Source organism: Melanostigma gelatinosum, assembly GCF_949748355.1.
Source record: "Melanostigma gelatinosum genome assembly, chromosome: 2".
NCBI lineage: Eukaryota > Metazoa > Chordata > Actinopteri > Perciformes > Zoarcidae > Melanostigma > Melanostigma gelatinosum.
The window spans coordinates 13,019,023-13,038,841 of record NC_136635.1 but is presented as its reverse complement, the minus strand read 5'-3'; the positions used below and the strand labels follow the sequence as shown (position 1 = coordinate 13,038,841).

The following is a 19,819-nucleotide window of genomic DNA, read 5'->3' as shown; positions in this document are numbered from 1 at the left end:
TCCATGTAAACACAGACCTAAAAGCTTGTCTTGATTATTTTTGGGGAATAATCATCCTTTGAGTAAAGTCATATTACAGTATGTCGAAAAAAGTAATAAAAATACCATAGTATACTGTTAAAAAGGTAACGTTATATTATGTAAAAAAATAAATAATTGTATAGTACGTTAAATAAATCATAAAATACAGTATGTCATAAAAGTAAAAAAGCCAAAGCTAATAAAGTAGGTAAAAAAAGTCGCAGTATGCTACAGTATGTTTAAAAAGTCATTAAAAAGTTACAGTATAGTATTTCATGATATTTAATGCCAAAAAAGCTGAAAGTAGACACAAAAAACAACAATGTGGTGTGTTAAAGTCATCTGATAGTCTTAGTATAGTATATTAAAAAAATCATTAAAAAGTCACAGTAAAGTGACATATCAAATAAAGTAAAGTCTATGTTAAACAAAAAAGTTAAAGTATAGTATGTCAAAAAAGTAATAAAAACGCCATGATATTCCATTAGAAAAGAACAAAAAAAGTATTCAAGGATCATTTGTCATTGTGCAACACAGGGATGCACAACAAAATTCAGTTGTAGCCCATTTGTATCACAACAAAACAAAAACATTCCTGTACATTTTTGGAATTTTCATCAAGGAATGTAAACAGCTGCAACAAAAACAATTCTCTGGGCAGATAATATGGCCGACATCTTCACATTAAAAACTCAAAATGAGGAAAACATTGTCCATCAACTTTGACTGTGTTTGGGCACCATGCTTTATGGCGTAGAGTCCACCTCCTCTCGTCCCTCTGGAGTCCTGCGCTCCGTCCTGTTGACCGCCCGTCCAAGTGCAGCTTGATCCGTGATGAACGATGGAGCCAGGTCTCTGAAGATGTGGGCTCAACAGTCACCTGGCATCAGACAGCCAGCAGGAGGCCGGGTAGTGGAGCAGCCTTTGGTCCTCGCTGGTTTAACTTACGGTTGCTTCCTTCTCGTCTCTCCTCCCACAGGGCGGTTTGGTGGCGTTTTGTCTCAGCGGTGACCGTCTCAAAGTCGGCTGAACTTAATCCAATTTCCACGCTTCCTTTTCAGATGTTGATGAATGTATTCTGTCATAAACCATTAGTAGAGTATGGTTTAAAAAAAACACAGACTGTGTGACAAATTAAGACCCACTGAGGCTGCATTTAAACCAACACCACACGTACACTAATCTGACATGTCACAGCAGCTTTCAAGCCTCATCTACATCGGAACGGACCATCGATTTAAAAAAAGGATTACAGAACAAACGTCAAGAATCATTTCCCGATTCTTGGTTCTCAAGTTGTGGAAGAAATCGATCATGAAAAAAAACCACACCAGATGAAAGTGAGTGGCAAAAACATTTTAATATAAAATACTGTAGAAATACTGTAGAAGGTAAAAAGGCTACATGATTAGAGAGGATGATTTTGTAATGACGCAAGTTATTTACCTTGTTGACTTTCATGGTTGGCAGACCATAGACCTACCAATGACACGGATACATAAGCTTTACCTTACTGAAAGTGCTTCATATTGAAATCAGCAGGTGTTCTTGTGTATTACATTTGTTTCTTTATACAAGTACAAAAAATAAAATACAGAAACTAAAGCGGGCTAGTGTAACGATATTTCAGAAACATAATAAAGATCTATGTGAATGGTCTTAAGTAGCACAACACATTTATGTTCAGACGGGATTCTTCCGCACATCAATTAATGCATTGTTTGAAGTCAGTGGTCCGATGTTGAGGCTGGAGCGGCGGGACTCTCTGCGAGACTTAACTACAGGCAGGGATGCCGGCCCACCCCAGGACCCCGTGCCACTTTGAACTACACGGTTAGCAGGAACCTCCGCAGCTGCTTGAAGCCACAACTCCTCCATGACAGCAGGTTCCTCTGTAGGGAGAGAGGAGCGTCTCCACGTGGACGGGAGAGGAGTGTTCACCAGCTCGCGCATTTCCTCCCTGGACCTGGAGGGTTTGTCAGACTGGCCCGTCCCCCTGCCTCCGGGACTGTCTTCAGGGCAGCGGGTCAGCTTCTCCATGCTGCCAATGCCTGCTGGTTTACCATCAGATGTCACAACGGAAAGACACCACATGTCAAAAGGAGAGTTAGAGTTGCCGGAAAACATTCATCTTCATAGTGAGAATTACCCAACAGACTTGAGTGCTACTCCTTGCAGTTTACTCAAAGCTTATTGAACATAAAACCAAATGTTGGGATGGAGATTTCAGGGCTTAAATATCTGAACAAAAAAAAAAAATAGGATGTCAGATGATGTACACTTGTGTGTAAATAAATAAACATTCAGGTATGAACCGGGGCAGAGCAAATATAAGTTTGTAACTAAACCGCGTTGGTGGAAAGTAACTAAAGTACAATTTTGATGTACTTCACAAGATTTATCTGACAGCTTTAGTTACTTCAGCTTGAAATTGTTTCACAAGTTTCATAAATAGTTAAATCAAATATTAATGTATATAAATGATTAAGTTAGAATTAGCTCCAGCTTGACCGGCTACAATATTAATAGCACGTTGAAGTAGGAGAGCTCATCCACAGAGCAGGCGAGAGGCTGCAGTGTGATAATACATACTACGATCTTCAGCCTAGTTAATACCAGGTTTCACTGATTACACAGATTAATTTCCCTGGTTTCAAATTCTCAAATGTGAACATTCTGGTTCCCTTAGTCGTATGTGATTGGAAACTTATATCTTTTGGATTTAAACTGTTTATTGGACAAAACAAACCATCTGAATCTGTCCCCTTTGTCTGCCATATAGACCAAGAATGGAGATATGGTAGTTGCTGAGAATCTATGTAAGGATCTGAGAGACACGACTGATTATATGAAATGGAATCACCTGATGATTTGTGGAAGAGTTTTTGCACTCAAGTTATTTTTTAATGCCAAAAAGAAGCAAAGTATGGCTTAATAACGTAAATATCTGACGCCATCTTGCTCCAAGCTGTGAACATAATGATTACGATAATCATGAATATTAAAATAACACTTTTATCCAATAACACTTCTACCTTTACCAAGGTCTTTTGGCTGGCTGCCTGAACCACAGAGCTCCCTCAGTTTGTTGCTCAGTTCCAGATGTGCCGTCTTGTAGTGGGTCAGCTCCTTGCTGAGGTTATGGATCCATCCTTCATACTGCCGCTGCCTGCCTGCCAGGCCCTCGTCTATTTGCTCTGTGGAGGCGGAAGGACACCCAGGAGAATCACTTTCATGAGACGATTATGAAAATAATCCAGCAACTTGTTTATATATAAAATGTAGAAGATATTCTAACTAAAATGGTTCACAGCTTAAATCTAAACTATATCCAGTGTAGACCAAAGAGTGTGGGATTTATAATATATTTGAAGTGGTGCAAGCCACATATACACCTTGTTTTTAGTGAGCGATAAGAGATAAACAGTTCTGCACCTCGACACTGCTGCAGCAGGAGCTGCACACTCCTCTCATGTTCCTTCTGCTGTTGTGTGAGCCGGCGATCTGTGTCGAGTTGTGTGCGGTCAAGGGCGTTCTCCAGCCACTGCACCAGCTTCTGCTGCTCATCCAGTTGCATTTCCAACTCAGCCAGCGCAAGCTGTAGCTTACGCTCCTCCTCACGCAGAGTCACCACCTGCAGGAAGCATCAACACTGATGAGTTCCGACATAAAGAGTCATGAGGTCCGACACCTCGCTCAGCTTTTTTTAATGAAAGAGTGAACAAGCGTTTCCATTCCAATTGGTCGTTTAATGTTATTGATGTTTAGATTGCATCAGTGTAGTGTAACCAACTAGACAACTTGTTTAAAAAAATAAAAATAAAAAAGCCAATGAATACATTTTGCAATGCTGAAGTAGGTGAGAACATGGTAAAAAAACAGCTGAATGTTGAGCATTGCACAGACCTTGTCAAAGTACTTGCACAGCAGAGCTCTGGTCTCAGAGGCAGACAGGTAACTGAGTTTGTCCATAAGATTCATCTCCCACTGGGAGAGCATACTGGCAGACGCCCTCAGCTGCCTCTGTCTCTGAGTGATGGCCTCATTCTTGTATTCAATAGCTGCATCCAGAGCCTCGATAGCCTCGTCCAACTGGAAAACTGTCCGCTCCTCCTACAAGTGTGAGAGGGAGGGAGGGAATAGATGGACTTAATGAGGATGTGAACATTCAGTCACAAACAGGTAATATCACAGCTTCCAGTGAGACTTCGTTACTGCTATACTACTATAACTGCCATGTGACTTAGTTAATTCAGGTTTTCTGCACAGAAACATCTCTTACTTACTCTGCCACACGATTGAAAATATGCTGACTTAACGTTTTGGGTACACTTGAATGGATGGTGGCTGATATACAATAGAATATTCTCAAATGGAAAGCATTTTGTATGGTATTTTATTAAATATTCTTTTCAATAATGGCAGATTTATGTTTCTCTACCATCACTGCAGATGCCTCAGTGAAACAAATCAATCATCCTCATGTTCTATGATCGTGCGCAAGCTAGAGAGCCTTTCGGCAATTGCACTGCTACGACCACAGGACTGATAACTTCATATTTGCTAATGTCACCCCACACACACAGTATGTAGGCACATCAGAGGGCTGAACGGAGGGGAAATGTGGTTGTTGGTGGCAGACTGGCAGTTGAATACAATCATGTGGCTTTAAACTGGCTAAACTGACGAAAACAAACCAGTTGCCATCTTTCTGAGCTCAGCTGCCTGTTACACCACAGTGACCGCCTCTGGTGGCGTGTGCTGTGCACTACAATACAAAACGGAGAGTATGTAGTCACGACGGTATTAATAATACCGTAAGGATGTCTAAATACCCTGGTCAACTGTGACTATAATACCGACCAAGCCTAGCTTGAACCCAAGAGTAATATCTGACCTCAGGCGAGAGCAGGCTTCCCTGCCGCAGCTTATCGTCCAGCTCCACTCTTTGTTTCAGCAGTGAATCTTTCTCTTGACGGAGGTTGGAGATCTCTTGGCGAATCTGCTGTGAATCTTGAGCACTGCTGCTGCGAAGAAGACCATTCCTCTCACTCAGCTCTTGCTCAAGGGACTCAATGCGCCCCGTAAGCACCAACAGGTTCTTACTCAAGGCCTGGAGGGAGGACGAATACAAATGTTTTAGCATTTGCCAGTTGCCCGTGTCACTGCAAGGAGTCGTTCGTGGTTACTACCTGACTGGAGCGGAGCCTCTTGGTCTCCAGTTCACTGCGTTCCTGAAGCAGGGCTTCTTTCTTGGCCAGGATTTTCTCTCGTTTAGTGAGCTCTCCTTCCAGATCTTCCAGTTCTTTCCTCTGGTCCAGTACCCGCTCCATTTCCTCATCCAGCCAGCGTTTTTGTTCCTCTATCTTCTGCTCACAGGGAGTCGAGACACAAAAAGCCCACTCATCATGCTTAAATATAGACACAGAAACACATATAATATAATCTCCTTGAGATTCTCGTCCCACCTGTTGTTCTTCTAAAGAGATGACAGAGCCATTACTGCCGCTGCGTCTCTGCCTCTGGAAGGCAGCGACCTCCTCCGTCTTTATTCTCAGAATCTTTTGCTGCTGCTCATTCTTTATCTCGAGTTCCTACAGAAGGGTTGGAAGATAAAAGGCAAATTAAAGGATTAGTATTGAACAAATATATCTCTGCCGTAAAGAAATGAATGCATTTCGCCCTCATACAGTAAAGCGATACGTTTTACTTCAAGCCATTGCCAGACATTTGGACTTCTGATTGGTAGTGGTAATATTACATGTTTTCATCAGGCAATCGGAAAGATTGTGAAATGTCCTGATAGTATTAAAAGTCCTGAACTTCTTCAGCACACCTCCCTGGCCTGATATTGAGCTTGAGAGAGCTTTCCCAAAATGTCCAGACCAGGTTGCTTACTGCCTTTACGCAGCATTGGTGCCAGTCAGGTGTGCCACTAGGGTTATGTCATCCGTACTTTAAAAGTTTCAATCTTTCACTGCTGCAGGAGATTTAGTTTCTGCCCCGTGTTAAAATCATATCAGCACCTTGACTCTGTGACTTCTTCTTTGCATTTCGCTCTCCAGACGTCGTTTCTGCTGACTTTCCTGGCGCAGCCGCCGTTGCAGCTGCTCCTGCTGCTGCCTCATACTCTGAACACTTCGCTCCAACTCTAGCACGCGACGCTCGCTCTGAGCAGGAAGGTTAGCGAGACGAGCTGTATCCCTCTGACGCTGACTGAGAACCTGGGACGAAACCAAACATATTTTCATTTTTAAACATGTAAAAGTACAGGTCTACGGTTATGTGTATCATAATCTAAATAAAGAATAGTACAGTGTGTTGTTGCTAATTACACATCAGGGAAAGGACATGGGAGATTATTTTAAATAGTACCGTAGCTGCTCAAAAATATTCTTTGAGATGCCACAAAATTCAGCATCACTAAATCTAGTTGTCTGTCGTTACGTGTTGTTAGGCATAAATACAGAGGCGTAGCAGTCAAACCTGAACTTTGCTCTGAGCAGCAGCGATCTTCCTGCGACATTCCTGTGCTCTGGTTTTGTCCGTCGTGCTGATTTCTCTCTCTTGTCTCTCTAGATCCTGCAGCTGCCGTTGGGCCTCCTGCAGCTCCTGTCGAGCCTGCACGGCTTCACTCTCCAGAGCTGTGATCTTGTGGCTGTATTGCCTGTTCAGGGCCTGGGCATCCTTACCTAAAGAAACCACAAACAATTCATCAAATAATAAAAGAGAACCTCTATTTAGAAAAGATGCAGCTAAGGAGATCAAAACTGGTACCCGTCTTGACCAGCTCCTTGATGAGTTCTTCCTTCATGCGGATGGTGAGAGACAGCTCCCTGATCTTCTGCTGTGCCTGAAGAAGTCCCAACTCTGAAACACCCTCAAAACCTTTCAGACTGTCACGCACAGATGTCTCCCCACTACTGGAGTTGGCTACAGAGATTGGAGAGAATACACAGGCGGTCAGCAGGGTGGTACCATGAGGAAGGTAACAGAGCTTCAAGGCAACCGCAAAGGTACAAGCCCTCGTGTGTGCTCTTCCCTTAGCAACAACACAGATCAGTAGTCCCTGTTAAACTCTTGTCCTCCATATGGTCATAAATTGGGTGTGATGTGACCCGTGGACCGGAGTAGACACTAAAACCAGGCAACAAAAGTAGGTTCCTATGTCAAAGAGGCCCTCTGTCTGAAATGACCAGAGCTTCCCGATAAATGCCCCAGCTCAGAGCTGAGAAGCTCGCAGATGCATCACCTAGCAGGCTTAATATCTGACCAGTCAGGATCTATAAATAGTGCAATGTCGTGTTACATCTAATTCATCGATATTAAATTACATTTTAATTATTTTATTATGAATTCTTGAAATCATAAAACACAGAATTTAGAAAAATTTTAACAGAAAGTATTTCAAACCCTGAAGTTACTCTGATTCTATCAGGACAACATGCAACATCTGATTGTGAAAGGAACTAAAACACAATAAAAAAGCTACATTAATTGTCATCTCATATGTGGCTGGTGTCTCCTAAATGTACTTGTCAATAGAGACGTTCAGTTCACTAAACATCTGAGGCCAACACTGAAGAAACTCTCCACAAACACACGTGAACCACACGAGGGATGAAAAAGGCTTCTAAAAGACTTCAAGCATGTCTTTTCTGTGCAACTACAAAAGCTATGTGAAAGTTCTCTCAATGACAGAACATGTAAATAAAATAGCAAATTAGACTAATACATGAATGATTTCAATAGCAGGAACACAAACAGCGGAAATCCACCGGATCCTGTAATTTAACATGCCTCACCAGTCAATACCACATACATTGCTAACACATAGGGACAGCGTACACTTACATGCTTTTCTGGCTAAACAGAGGTGCCGGTCTGGCTCAGGCAGAGATACGAGTCCTCTACCACCAATTGCTAGTCTGCCTGATAGCATGTCCCCCTTGGTCCAGGTCAGGTTCACCTGTCTGACAGAATCATTATATACATTTCATCGTTATGTGTGCAATATGAATATCATAAACACTCAATATAAATCGTGCAAGCTATGAGTTCTATAAACACAGCGTACTTGCGTCTCTCCTGGCTGAGGTTGGACTGACTGCCCTCTTCTTCCGTGTCTTGCATGTCTGCACCTCCTGGGATCTCCTGCTCCTCATAGAGGCTACCATCCTGATCCCCACAAAGGATATTACCAAGACTGCTCACTGGACTGACCTGTAACTACACACATGAACTCACAGATCTACAAACGAGTAAGCTACAACATTACCTGGTAAACTGTTTCATTCATTTGGATCAGTCTAAAGAGTATAGTTAAAACAAGCTAAAACTAATTGTGCATCTTTTTTTTTTTTTTTTTTCAATAAGATGGTAATCTGGTACCTTAAACTTTGGTATAGGCTCACCCCATTGATGAGCATGCCTCTCCATTTCTTACCACATTTTAAACTTTTGAATCCACAAAACACCAGAGGCTGAAACACGACCCGTGCTGGTTGGTTACCTGTCTGTATGTGCCTCCATTCTGACTGTGTTGCACGGAGCTTATGGGAGCCGTGTGCGGCCGCGGCCTCGAGTTAAGGCCCAGGCCCATGAGCCCTGGAGTAGACAGCAGACACTGCAGCTCTACTATCAAGTCCTGTTGTTCCTGCAGCTTATCACTCTGAGGAAGAAGAAAAGTAATCAAAGTAACTTCATCAGCGGAGGAAACGAAGGAACTGAGTTACAGCATGTTGAAAATCTGTATATTATGATGGTGACCCATGAATGTGGCATGCCACGATTAAACTGTGAAACACTGCACTAATGGAAAAACAGTGTTAAAATTGCATCTCACTTGCTGCTTGTATTGCTCCATAGCGTCCTCCAGAGCTGCTAAAAAGTCTGTGTTCTCTCCCTCCAGTCGCTGGATCTGTGCCTGAAGCAGGACAATACTGTCCTCTTTCTCTCCATGCTCATTGCTCCACCTCTCCTCCGCAGCCTCTGGATCCTGGGGAATAGTTTTTTTAACACATTCATAAACGTATCCGTGCTGGATACCAAAAGTTCTGACTAAAACATTTTTTTTTACATTTCCTTGGGAGTGTGAAAGAGACAAACCCGGTTCCTCACAGAAGGTCTTCCTCTCCTTAATGCAACACTGTCTTCAGTGGAGCTGTTTTCGATGCCACTGTCTGGTCCTGAGGCGGTGGTCAGTCCACTGCGCTCCTCCTCCACGGAGCACAGCCACTCCTTCACTCTCAGACTCTGCTCTGCAGTCAGAGCCCCTTCACTCTGCAGCTCCCGCAGAAACCTGGGATATATTAATACAACATTTGAATGAAGGAAGCACTCATACTTCTTAAATCTAAATGTATGAAAATGAAGCCAAATACACATCTCAGGATTAGAGACCTGATACACACCCCACTGAGTGAAGCCTGAGAAAGATGATAGCGCCTATAGCTTCATGCCAACAAACTCCACTTTTCTACCAGTGTGTCATGTATCTCTTTCAGCTCCTAAAGCTAACAAGCCAGTGTTAACGCAAAAACATGTCTCCAGCAATTGACTTCTTTTCAGCAGTGAGCTGCACTCAATCAAAAACTGTCAAATTGTTTGTCTCTAAAATACACAGGAGTGAAATTTATCAAATGTACACTAGCAACTGGATTTAATGTGGCTCAAGTGGAATTAGGATAGTTCATATTATGGCGGTGGTTTGAATGAACAAAATGATTAACAATAGTCAGGAGGAAAGATGCCTGGTCTGTATGGCACAAAATAGAACACAATCGACCATCATTTAATATCCTGAATTTAGTTTTATATCATGACCTTGTGCAAGGCTTTTAAATATAAAATATACACAGTCACCCACCAGTCAATGGTCAAAGCCATGCAGAATCCATACTAAGATAGTAACTAGCAGTCAAAACCCTGACTACATTGAACTTGATCAATCACTGTGCTTTAACCTGTAAGCCGTGTCTGTGCACGTCCTATAGTGGGCGCTCTGGGCTTGCAGTCTGCTGATCTCTCCCTCGCCAAGTCGAGGTCTCCTGTTTGGATCGGCGTGAGAGATGATGCGGGTCTCTGAACGCTGCCGGTTTTCGAGGGCTCTGCGAAGGGCCTTGATTTGTTGCTCCAGCCCCTCCACCCGATCCGGCTCACGCTTGCAATTGACCGTTGCCCGGTTTTGAATGTTTCTGGCCCTTGTGGCGTAGTTTAGTGTATTCAGGCTCTCATCAAAGTCTGAGGAAGATGGGCTGATGCAGGCAATCATCAGAGTTTTTGAATTTCCTCCCAAAGAGTCTTTTAGTATCCTAGGTGAAACAAGGATTACATGAATTAAACCAAAGAGACATTTCACAACCGTTTCTGTTAGAGTGGGATGCTAAAACGTATTAAAAAGTACCTTGTGATTTTAGAATCTCTGTATGGTATATGAGAGCCTTTCCTCTTCGGGTCCCCCAGTGCCCCTATAACATTCCCCAGAGCCAAAAGACCACTGTTAATTTGGATGCTCTCTTTCAGTCTCTCTCCAGTGTTCCCCGTCTTTAAGATGCGCTCTGACCCCGCGAGGTCAACAAAGTGGAACTTGGAAGACAACATTTGTGGTCCAGAATTTGTAGCGGTCCCATAGAGGCGAGAGCTTCCCCGGCGCTGGTCCATATACAGGGTAAAAATGGTGTGTGACCGGCTGGAGTTTAGATTCATCTGGGTCGCACCAGTGTGCCTGGCTGTGTTTCCTGACTCTAGTAAACTCAACACCTCATCAAGACCCTCCACTTCGCACTCCTTTACGCCAAACAAAACTACAAAGACACAGAGAGAAAAACATAAAACACAGATTAATACATACACAAAGCACTTAAGTACAATGCTGCATAACATTTCATATCACAACCACAAAGGCACGCTTAAAGACAAATTAAGCTGCCTATTCTATACCAATGTTGCCTTTATCCTCCCTGATGTGGATGTCTTTGCTGGCTGTCTCCACCTCCAGTAAGTCCTTGAACTCCTCTTTGTAAACCTCCAGATAGGACACTCGGACAGAGAAGTCTGTCAGGTCGTTTTCATCCAGCAGCTTGAAGACATCTGCAACAGCCCTGGGGATGATACCCTGCTCCTCATCTCTAAAGGAACCTTCAAACACAATTAAAACACACGCACACAACTTAATGCAACTGTCTTGCCATGGTAGAACTTGATTAGAGCACAGTTTACTTTGTTTTACAAGCTTAAACTAATTTAAACTAAGTTTAATACAGGATAAACTGAGGTGAAAACAAATTAAGCGAACAATAGAAAAAAAGGATAAAGAAATAACTTACAAATATTAGCTTCTCCAATGGTGTAAGTCTTGCCTGAGCCCGTCTGCCCATAGGCAAAGACTGTGGCATTGAAACCTTGAAAGAAAGCATCTATGAGTGGCTGGACAGACGATGAATAAACCTCCTCTTGACAGCAGGTTTCTTCAAATAGGTAGTCGCAAAGAAAGTGTCGGCCGTGGCCCAGAGTAACTCGACACAGCTCCGAGTCCACAGTGATACAGCTCTCGTGGCAGTGAAGAAGCTCTTTAGGCACCAGGGGACGCACTCGAACAGCAACTTGCACTGCAGAATAATCCCCTCGGCTTTGACCACTGGGCACTTTGGGAGACATTTCCACTGCACCGCTGGAGCTCCTCTGGGATCCTCTGGGATCCTCTGCTACGTATGAATCATCCTTGGGCCACTAGAGCGGATAGAAGGTTTTTTTTCAATAATGCAACAATTCTTGCCATAAAACCATATTGTACAACACACTTTAACCTCCAGCAGAAGGTTGTATGCATATCCTTTACTAATTCAACCAATATACATTATATTTGTGATGTAGTAACTATTCTTAAAAGTAGAAACTGTTGGTAGAAAGAATAACCAGAATGGAATGTCTGATTATCAAGCAAATTAAATACCTGACTAATCAAGGTACTTACTCACGTTGAAATTGTCCTGCCTTGAGTGTACATTGTACCATTGTCTCTCTCAGTTCAGCACGTTTACACTTCAAAGGGATTTTTGCATGCATATTTACACTTACGGCAAGTTGGCTGTGTTTCTCTTTAACCTTAAAAAAAAAAGCAAAGCAAAGCACAAAGCAAGTGGACGGCTGTCAAAATGCAAGTGTGTGAGTGTTTATCATGTTAATGCAAACTCAACACACTCTGCAGCTGCTTTGTATCAAAAACATTTAATTGGAAAATAACTGAAGAATAGTTATGAGGCATAAGACACATCTTAGTTTGGATACTATTTACAGAGCTGGCACTGCGTTTATTTAGCGAAGACCTGGACCTGGATGGGCCAGTCCCGTCCTGGGCGAGCCATCTACACCTATGGAGTGGTCTCACTGACGTCACGATCTCCTTAGTTACGAGGTCGGTCGGCCATGTTGGAGTACATACAGATCCTCCATGGCGGCGAGTAAACAAGGAAGTGCGGCGAAAATACCATACTTTGAATCACTGGATAGTGCATCAAAGGTTCGCTACCTTGCCAAATTGAAGGTTATTGGTAACTTGGATCCTTATACGATGAGTGCAGATCGTTTCAGTGCCGATCCTACTTATCTTCCATCGGTAAACTACGCCAACATCTACACGTATCTCGTGAACACCCCGAGTCCTTACACGAAAGACGAGTTGGAGTGCTACAAAGGGCTCGACGCTTATAATCAGTTTGTCAGTGGATGGGTCCGAGACGTCAAAGCAACGGTCGTCGAGAATTCTCATCTCGTCATTGGAAGAGTAAATATATACAGATCTGGTCCGATATTTAGCAATATTCAATGTTTACTCAGCGCAAACAGACACGTGTGTTTGTTTACATTGTACGTGCATGTCATTGTGTGCGTGTGTGTAGGAATTCACTTTCAACTAACTCCTAACTTCATCCCCCCCCCCACACATATATATATATATACACATATATATATATACATGATCCGACGTTAAACTCATATCAAGCAATGCTGAGGCTGCATCTCTGTGTTTCGCCTGTTGTACACGCTCGACACGTCTCTGGTACCGACTGCTGTCACGGGCCGATGAAGCTTCGGTAACCTTCTCATGTCCATGTTTAATTTATATTTCCTTTATTAAATACTGTTCACAAACGAATTTGCAAATAAAATCACTGACCACTTATAAAGTGATCCGCACATACTCTAGTGTACGCCAAATTCGATTCCTTTATATCCCGAGAGATGCGCGACAGCCATTTCTGGCGACGTCGCTTGGATAGCTCCTTCGTGTCATTTCCTTGATGTGTAATGACCGCTGGCAAACCAAAGAATGATTTCTTGTCTCTATCAGCTCTGCTGCCACAACCAAAGACAGCACAAAAGTTCACCACCGATAGGTTATGCGACTCAGCCGTGCATGCCAGTGGCTGTGTGTACTCCAACATGTACTCCAACATGGCCGACAGCTAAACTGTGACGTCACACGAGACCACTCCATACAGACCCTTACTCACTAACTTTGGTACGATTAGATAACGTATACAAAAACAGCCAATGCTAACATATAGCTAGTGACTAAAAATGTTAGTATGAGTTGTGACTATTTCTTTCTTTAACGCGACCGTTACTGCAGTAATGTGGGACAACATAGATGTAAATCCTTATTCTTTAGTAAGGCTGATTAACTTTGACGAACCTCACTTAGATTCACGTTAACAGGCTAACGTCATCGTTATCGACACAATAGAACAGTGGTCCACAATAAAGTAACTAAAGGTAACTTATTTTGACCATGTTAGCAAGTTGACGTTAGCTAACCGTTACCACTGTTTAACAAAGTAAATACGTGAGGTAGTTAGGGTACCGTTACCGTTATCCATTAAAAAACACACACATGTCGGCTTTTCTTAAATATTCCACAACAATAAGCATCCCTAAAGCTCACAGGCTAGTTTGCTCGCCTGTTGGTAACACTTTAGCTAAGCTAAAGTTAGCACGTTAGCCAGCAGTCCGAACAACAAAATCAAAACATGAGGATGAGGCTGGACATCGTTGTCTCGAGCCGCTACTCGGGAACACTATCGCGTGAGCGATGGCTCACGTTACACTGGGTGCATTGATCGGGTACGGTCTCCTTACCGCTGACAGTTAGAACAACTTACTTACATTTGGCAGAAGTTGCACCATGGATTGAGGATAACACTGGAGTTTTTTTTTCATGGAGTGTGGAAGTTGAGGGGCAGGCAGAGCAGGGGGAGGAGCCCCAAAGTTTGGGCTGACTTTTGGGTGTGATCTCTAGAAACCATCACGGCTCAGAGGGCCCAATCTCAGAGGTAAAGATAGATATATACTTTATTCATCCCCAGGGGGAAATTTGTACAGCAGCAAAGATATACTTCAGCAAAGGAAGTAACAGAGTAGAAATATTAAGTATGAAAAATGCACAATATATACAATAAAATAACAGAGTAGAACATATTAAATATAAGAACATAAGAATAACAAAAATACACAGTATATACAATGAAATAGGATAGTGTTAAATGAACCAAGGTAAAAAAAAACAGTAGCGCAAAGATCAACCAACAGCAAACGACAACAGTGTAGCGGTGTGTCCTTATGTGAAGGATGATCTGGCCAGAAGTGATTTATTATAGAGTCTAATAGCAGATATCTGTCCTTGTGACAGCGGAGCGGGATCAGTCTGTTGGAGAAAGTGCTCCGCTGTCCCTGCAGTATAGCTGGTGGAGAGGGTGGTCCGGGTTATCCAATATGGAGTTTCTTCAGTGTCCTCCTCTCCACCACCTGTTCCAGATAGTCTTGTTTGCAGCCAATGATGGAGCCGGCCTTCTTAATCAGTTGATTAAGTCTGTTGGTGTCTCCGGCTCCAATGCTGCTCCCCCAGCAGACTACGGCGAAGTGAAGTGCACTGGCCACAACAGACTGCAGAACATCTCCAACATCCTGCTGCACACGTTGAAGAATCTAAGTTTCCCCAAGAAAAAGAGGAGACTCATCCCCTTCTTGTACACAGCGTTGATGTTGGCCTTCCAGTTCAGTCTGCTATGAAAAATAGTGATTTATAGCTGCAGAATTTAACACATGACTACTGGGAATTATGTCATAATACCAAAGTGTATTAAATAACTATAAAACTAACATATATCTGAGTCGTATTAAATGCAGAGCAAGATTGAACACAGTATTCTCAGGACCACCAGTAACACCTTCGAAATGGGAGAAGATTTGGCATCATCTGTGCTCCAAACCAAACTGACCGTAGTAGAAACATGGTCACCCCAGAGGGCTCAATGTCTAGTACCTAGTGAATAAAAGGCAGCTGGACCGCTATTGCAGCACCACAGTTATTCCAGTATTTTGTAGACTACTTCTGCCACTAGATAAAGGCTGCATGTGACCTTAGGACAGCACCGACACTATTATCCACAGTGTACACATCCAGTTACGGCACACAAACAGTTCTGACATTGTTACACATTGAGTCATAGACATTCAACCTTATGGTGTGCATGGTATGACTGGGATTAAACGATTTAGGAAGAAACAACATTATTCATATTAGGCACAATCTTTTAATGGAAACCTCTGCAGGTAAATTTCACTGAAACATATCAGCAATATTTTCATTATAATTGCAGAATAACCATGATCATAAACAACAGAAGATTGCAATGATTCCAATGTGATCTTTACTGAGTGGTACATTTTGAATAGGAAGACAGTGAGTTGTTGTCTGAGCAGTGCACTTACAACTAGAAAATGCATTTCCTGCTGAAAATGCGTTGGAATGCTGAAAGCTGAAATGAATCTCAAAAACATTGCTGAAAATAGATATCCAATTTAAAAAGAATTGCAAAAAGCTTCATAATTCAAAAAGTTGAAAGATTACAAATATGAAGTCATATCACCCCTCTACTGAAAGAGCTGAACATTTTGATTTTCGAACGGTTTCTGTAACTTAAAAGAATTCCAGCGGTAGTGATATTTGTTGTAGTAGTAGTAGAAGTTGTAGTTGTAGTAGAAGTATTAGTAGCATTTGAATCAGTACTAGTTGTAGCAGTAGTGATATTTGTAGTAGCAGTAGTAGTAGAAGTTGTAGTCAAAGTATTAGTAATTAGAAGAAGTAGTAGAAGTAGTAGTATCAGTAGTCGTAGTAAGACCTCTAAAGAGCCCTAAGACCTGAATGACTGTATGAGAGACACAGAGAGAGAGGGAGAGGAGTGTATGTGCACGTGTGTCTGTGAGTCTGTGTGTTTATCAACATCACTAATTGGCTCACTCGCAAACACCTGTGTGCCTGAAGCCATTTCATGGAGATAAAACAGGAAAACACCTCTCAAACAAATCATCAAAACTCCCATAACCGTAGCTCCTATTGCGCTGATATTAATAATTGAGAGGGAGGATGACTTGAGAAACAGATCCTGTAAAAATTGTGTCTGTAGTGTAAAAAACGTGGCTTAACTGGCGATCTAGAAATGGGGTACCGTGTTCTGTAGAAGATGTTTTTGAAGCAAAATTTAACATTGGTCTCTATGGAGCAGAAAGTTGGTTTTCCTCTCAATTAACGGCTTCTGTGTCAAATGTGGAAATCTGTGGGATTCCACAGTAATTTTTCTACAAGGACAATATTAGCTACTTCTACATCCAGAAATTATGCATGAAGAGTGAAGATTGTGGACACAGTGGCAAAATACAAATGTTTTTTTCACAAGAATCTCAAGCTGCTCTTCACTCTAGCGGTGACATCACGCACTCTAAGCTGCGCAATACACACCCATTATAAAGTCAGAAAAGGGCTGAAAAATCATAAAGGTTAAATTGCTGCAGTTCAAAAAGTTTAAAAGATATCAAAAAGCTGAATCATGTGGCAATAGTTAAGGGTTTTCTCAACATTGTAAAGTTGGACAGAAGAAATAGAAGTTGAATAAAGATTCGAAGAACAATAGTTAATATTGTTGGAATGCTTAACAGCATTCCAACAATAAAGAAACAGGATAACAATAGTTGGAATGCTTAACAGCATTCCAACAATAACAACGTCAGTCTTCCACAGCATTCAAAACGTTCTGCTGACATTTGTTCTACATGGGTTCTACAATTTTTTTGAGATCACAGTTATGTCAATATACAGCATTTCACAACATCCCTGGTGGACTGAAGTTTTGCATCACTTTGAAGATGCAAACACGTGTTCCACAATGTTCCTGTCTGTGATGTTTCATATGACCGTTCATATACTCAATATATATATAATATATATACTCAATATATATATAATATATCCAGCAGTATCTTCTTTTCAAAACTGTATCAATACAAATATCAGTCCTAACAAATAACCCCACACCCAAAATCGAACTTCATGTAAAATCTTAGTCTTTCCATAAAATGTGAATACACTTGGGTCTTTTTGTCACTTTGTGTGTTACAAACTGCAGCAACACACTCAAAAGCGATGAAACAAACAAATCAGTTTGAAAGGAGAGGCAGCACGTCTCCTCTGGGAGCAGCAGGGGGCAGTGTAACACCATGGTTTGAAAACCTGCACAAAAACGTTTTCTTTTGTAATTACACTTAGCGAGAGAATGGTTACAGACAGAGAGAGAACGAAAACGGAAGTGTATTAATGATGCAATAGCAGATCGGGTTTCTGATTTAGGATTCAAATGGGCTACCCTAGCTATCCTCACGTCCTGAAATTTGCAGCGCAAGGGAGTTTAGCTTCCCTGACAGCAACAGTGGCACTACTGGCATGCCTACTATCTCCTCTCCTTCCTTCCTCCCCTCACCTGCATGCCCACATTAAATGGCCCAGAGCCAAACTGACTGGAGTCCTGTCGGCACTCTTTGGAGCCTCAGTAGACCCAGTAACACTCTCCTTTGTTCCATCAAACTTCAGAGGAGACTGAGGTATTCCCTTTCAAAAGTAAGTACCAGTGATAACCCAACCTGCTGTCAAAGAGTTTGTGCTGGTTTCTTATGACCGTACCTCAAAACCAGTCTGAGATCAGGATATTGATTTCAGTCTCTGTACACACTGCCAGCACTCATTAGGGTTTTTATCTGTGCCGTGTGACTCAGCCACATTGGAGAGAGCAGTAGAGAAAGGGAGAAAGGGTAATGGCAATAGAGGAGTGGGGATAGAAGGATGAGATGGTGAATGTAATATGATGAGGTAGAGGTGGGGAGGAAAAGAGAACAGTGAGGGGTGAAAAGTGAAACAGCACGGACAAAATACCAGATTTCAGCCCAGGTGCTCTCAGAGAGGCAGACTTTCTCACAGTCCAGTTTGTATACATTTTTAAAGATTGCTGTTGTGCACTGGGCTGTACCTCTGGGCTGGATCCCTGAGGGACAAACTAAAGATCGGCAGCGATGGACTTAAGAACAGTGAGAGGTCTATTCTGCTGCGGTAATAAAGACAGCCTGCACCCCTCAGCCAGTGACTGGCTGGCTGGAGTGAATCGTCTTCTATTCAGCCCTCTCTATTCAGCCATCACTCTCTGTCTGCCTCCCTATCTCTAAGCATCTTTTTTCTTCACTCAGCGAGCAATCTCGTTTTAGGATCCTGTGGCTAAAGCTCTCCTGCCCCTTCAACTGTGTCCTCAGGGAGCCTCCTCTGCAACTGAAGACATCCTGTTTGTCTCCAGTGGACCTACACTTTGCCTCTCTATCCACAGATGCACTTTTGTGTGGGTTTCTTCCTCAGGCAGTTGTGTAATGCCAAGGAGTAGATAGATGTCTGGTATACAGCTCAGAAGTGACACATTTCATCACACTTCACGAAAATGCCACGTTTTTTCAAAATATACACCTCCCCATGAAGGGAAAGTCATCACACGTATCTTACTTGCAGGGTGCATGTGCCTTTTTCTGTGTGTACTTGTTTTTCAGATTTAAAAGTTAAAGTTATTCATGCACTGTAAGAACACAGTGGCTCTTTGAGCAGCCTGTCTTTGGCTTTCTGCTGAACAGCACTGCTCTGTGTACAGCGAGAACTGAAGGTTTTTCCAAACAACCACTGCTCACATATATCATTGCTTGTATATATATAAACTGTATATACTGAATATATATATATACTGTATGTATATGTATATATTATTACAGCATATTGCAGAAGGTAACATATTTTGCAAATACAAATCTCAACTCTTTCAGGTTATGGTGTTTTAATGATTGTATTATAGTTGTACTGAAACCAGAATATAAATAAAACATGATCTTAAAGAGAATTACAAAATCTTCACACGTCATGACTACATGTCCAGTATACATAATATAAATGTCAACATAGCAGGACTGTCAATTACAAAAATAGCACTTTCTTTCATGATGGACTGTCCACATTTTCTAGTTCCTCCAGTTGAAAGCTGTTTCCCTCTTTGCTACATCACGTCATTCACTTTTTATTACTCCGACACTCATTTCTATATTTGTGCAATAAATATGTTTCAGTTTATCCATACAAAACTCTTGCTCTTTTAGTTAAATCAACCCAAAGATACATCACTCAGAACCCATATTCTAAAACATTTATTGCAAGCAGCTGTGCAAGACAGGTGTTTATCCTTCCATCACTTTAGAGTCAGTATGCTCGTTCATGATGACTTCACTACAGGTTTGAGACTTGGCTGCAGCAACTTATTTAGCAACAGCACACTTTAAAGATAGTCACCACAAAACATCAGATTGTCAAGAGTTCTTAAATGAATCCAAACCAGACTTCTGCTTGGCCTTTGTGCTGTATGTTTCCACCTTCATCCTTCACTCT

General features: G+C 42.1%; 1 protein-coding gene across 9 annotated transcripts; it reads right to left on the bottom strand.

The window, feature by feature from the left end:
* Positions 1 to 1,376: 1,376 nt before the first annotated feature.
* kif7 (kinesin family member 7) lies at positions 1,377 to 14,318 on the bottom strand. Of its 9 annotated transcripts, none has more exons than XM_079286809.1 (20): positions 14,188 to 14,318; positions 11,996 to 12,126; positions 11,349 to 11,751; positions 10,963 to 11,160; positions 10,427 to 10,826; positions 9,987 to 10,334; positions 9,130 to 9,322; positions 8,867 to 9,019; positions 8,534 to 8,692; positions 8,099 to 8,250; positions 7,876 to 7,994; positions 6,799 to 6,954; positions 6,508 to 6,713; positions 6,048 to 6,245; positions 5,214 to 5,615; positions 4,919 to 5,134; positions 3,928 to 4,134; positions 3,457 to 3,655; positions 3,057 to 3,218; positions 1,377 to 2,075 (listed from the first exon to the last, which is right to left on the bottom strand). In XM_079286809.1, exons 3-20 carry the CDS (start codon positions 11,677 to 11,679, stop codon positions 1,705 to 1,707), a joined length of 4,170 nt encoding a protein of 1,389 aa, XP_079142935.1. In that variant the 5' UTR covers positions 11,680 to 11,751; positions 11,996 to 12,126; positions 14,188 to 14,318; the 3' UTR covers positions 1,377 to 1,704. The 9 variants fall into 9 exon arrangements, with proteins under 9 accessions (XP_079142935.1, XP_079142936.1, XP_079142937.1 ...); XM_079286810.1 differs by lacking the exon at positions 11,996 to 12,126 and having other exon boundaries at positions 5,214 to 5,390; positions 5,490 to 5,615; positions 14,188 to 14,231; XM_079286811.1 differs by lacking the exon at positions 11,996 to 12,126 and having other exon boundaries at positions 5,214 to 5,390; positions 5,490 to 5,615; positions 9,142 to 9,322; positions 14,188 to 14,231.
* Positions 14,319 to 19,819: the final 5,501 nt, after the last annotated feature.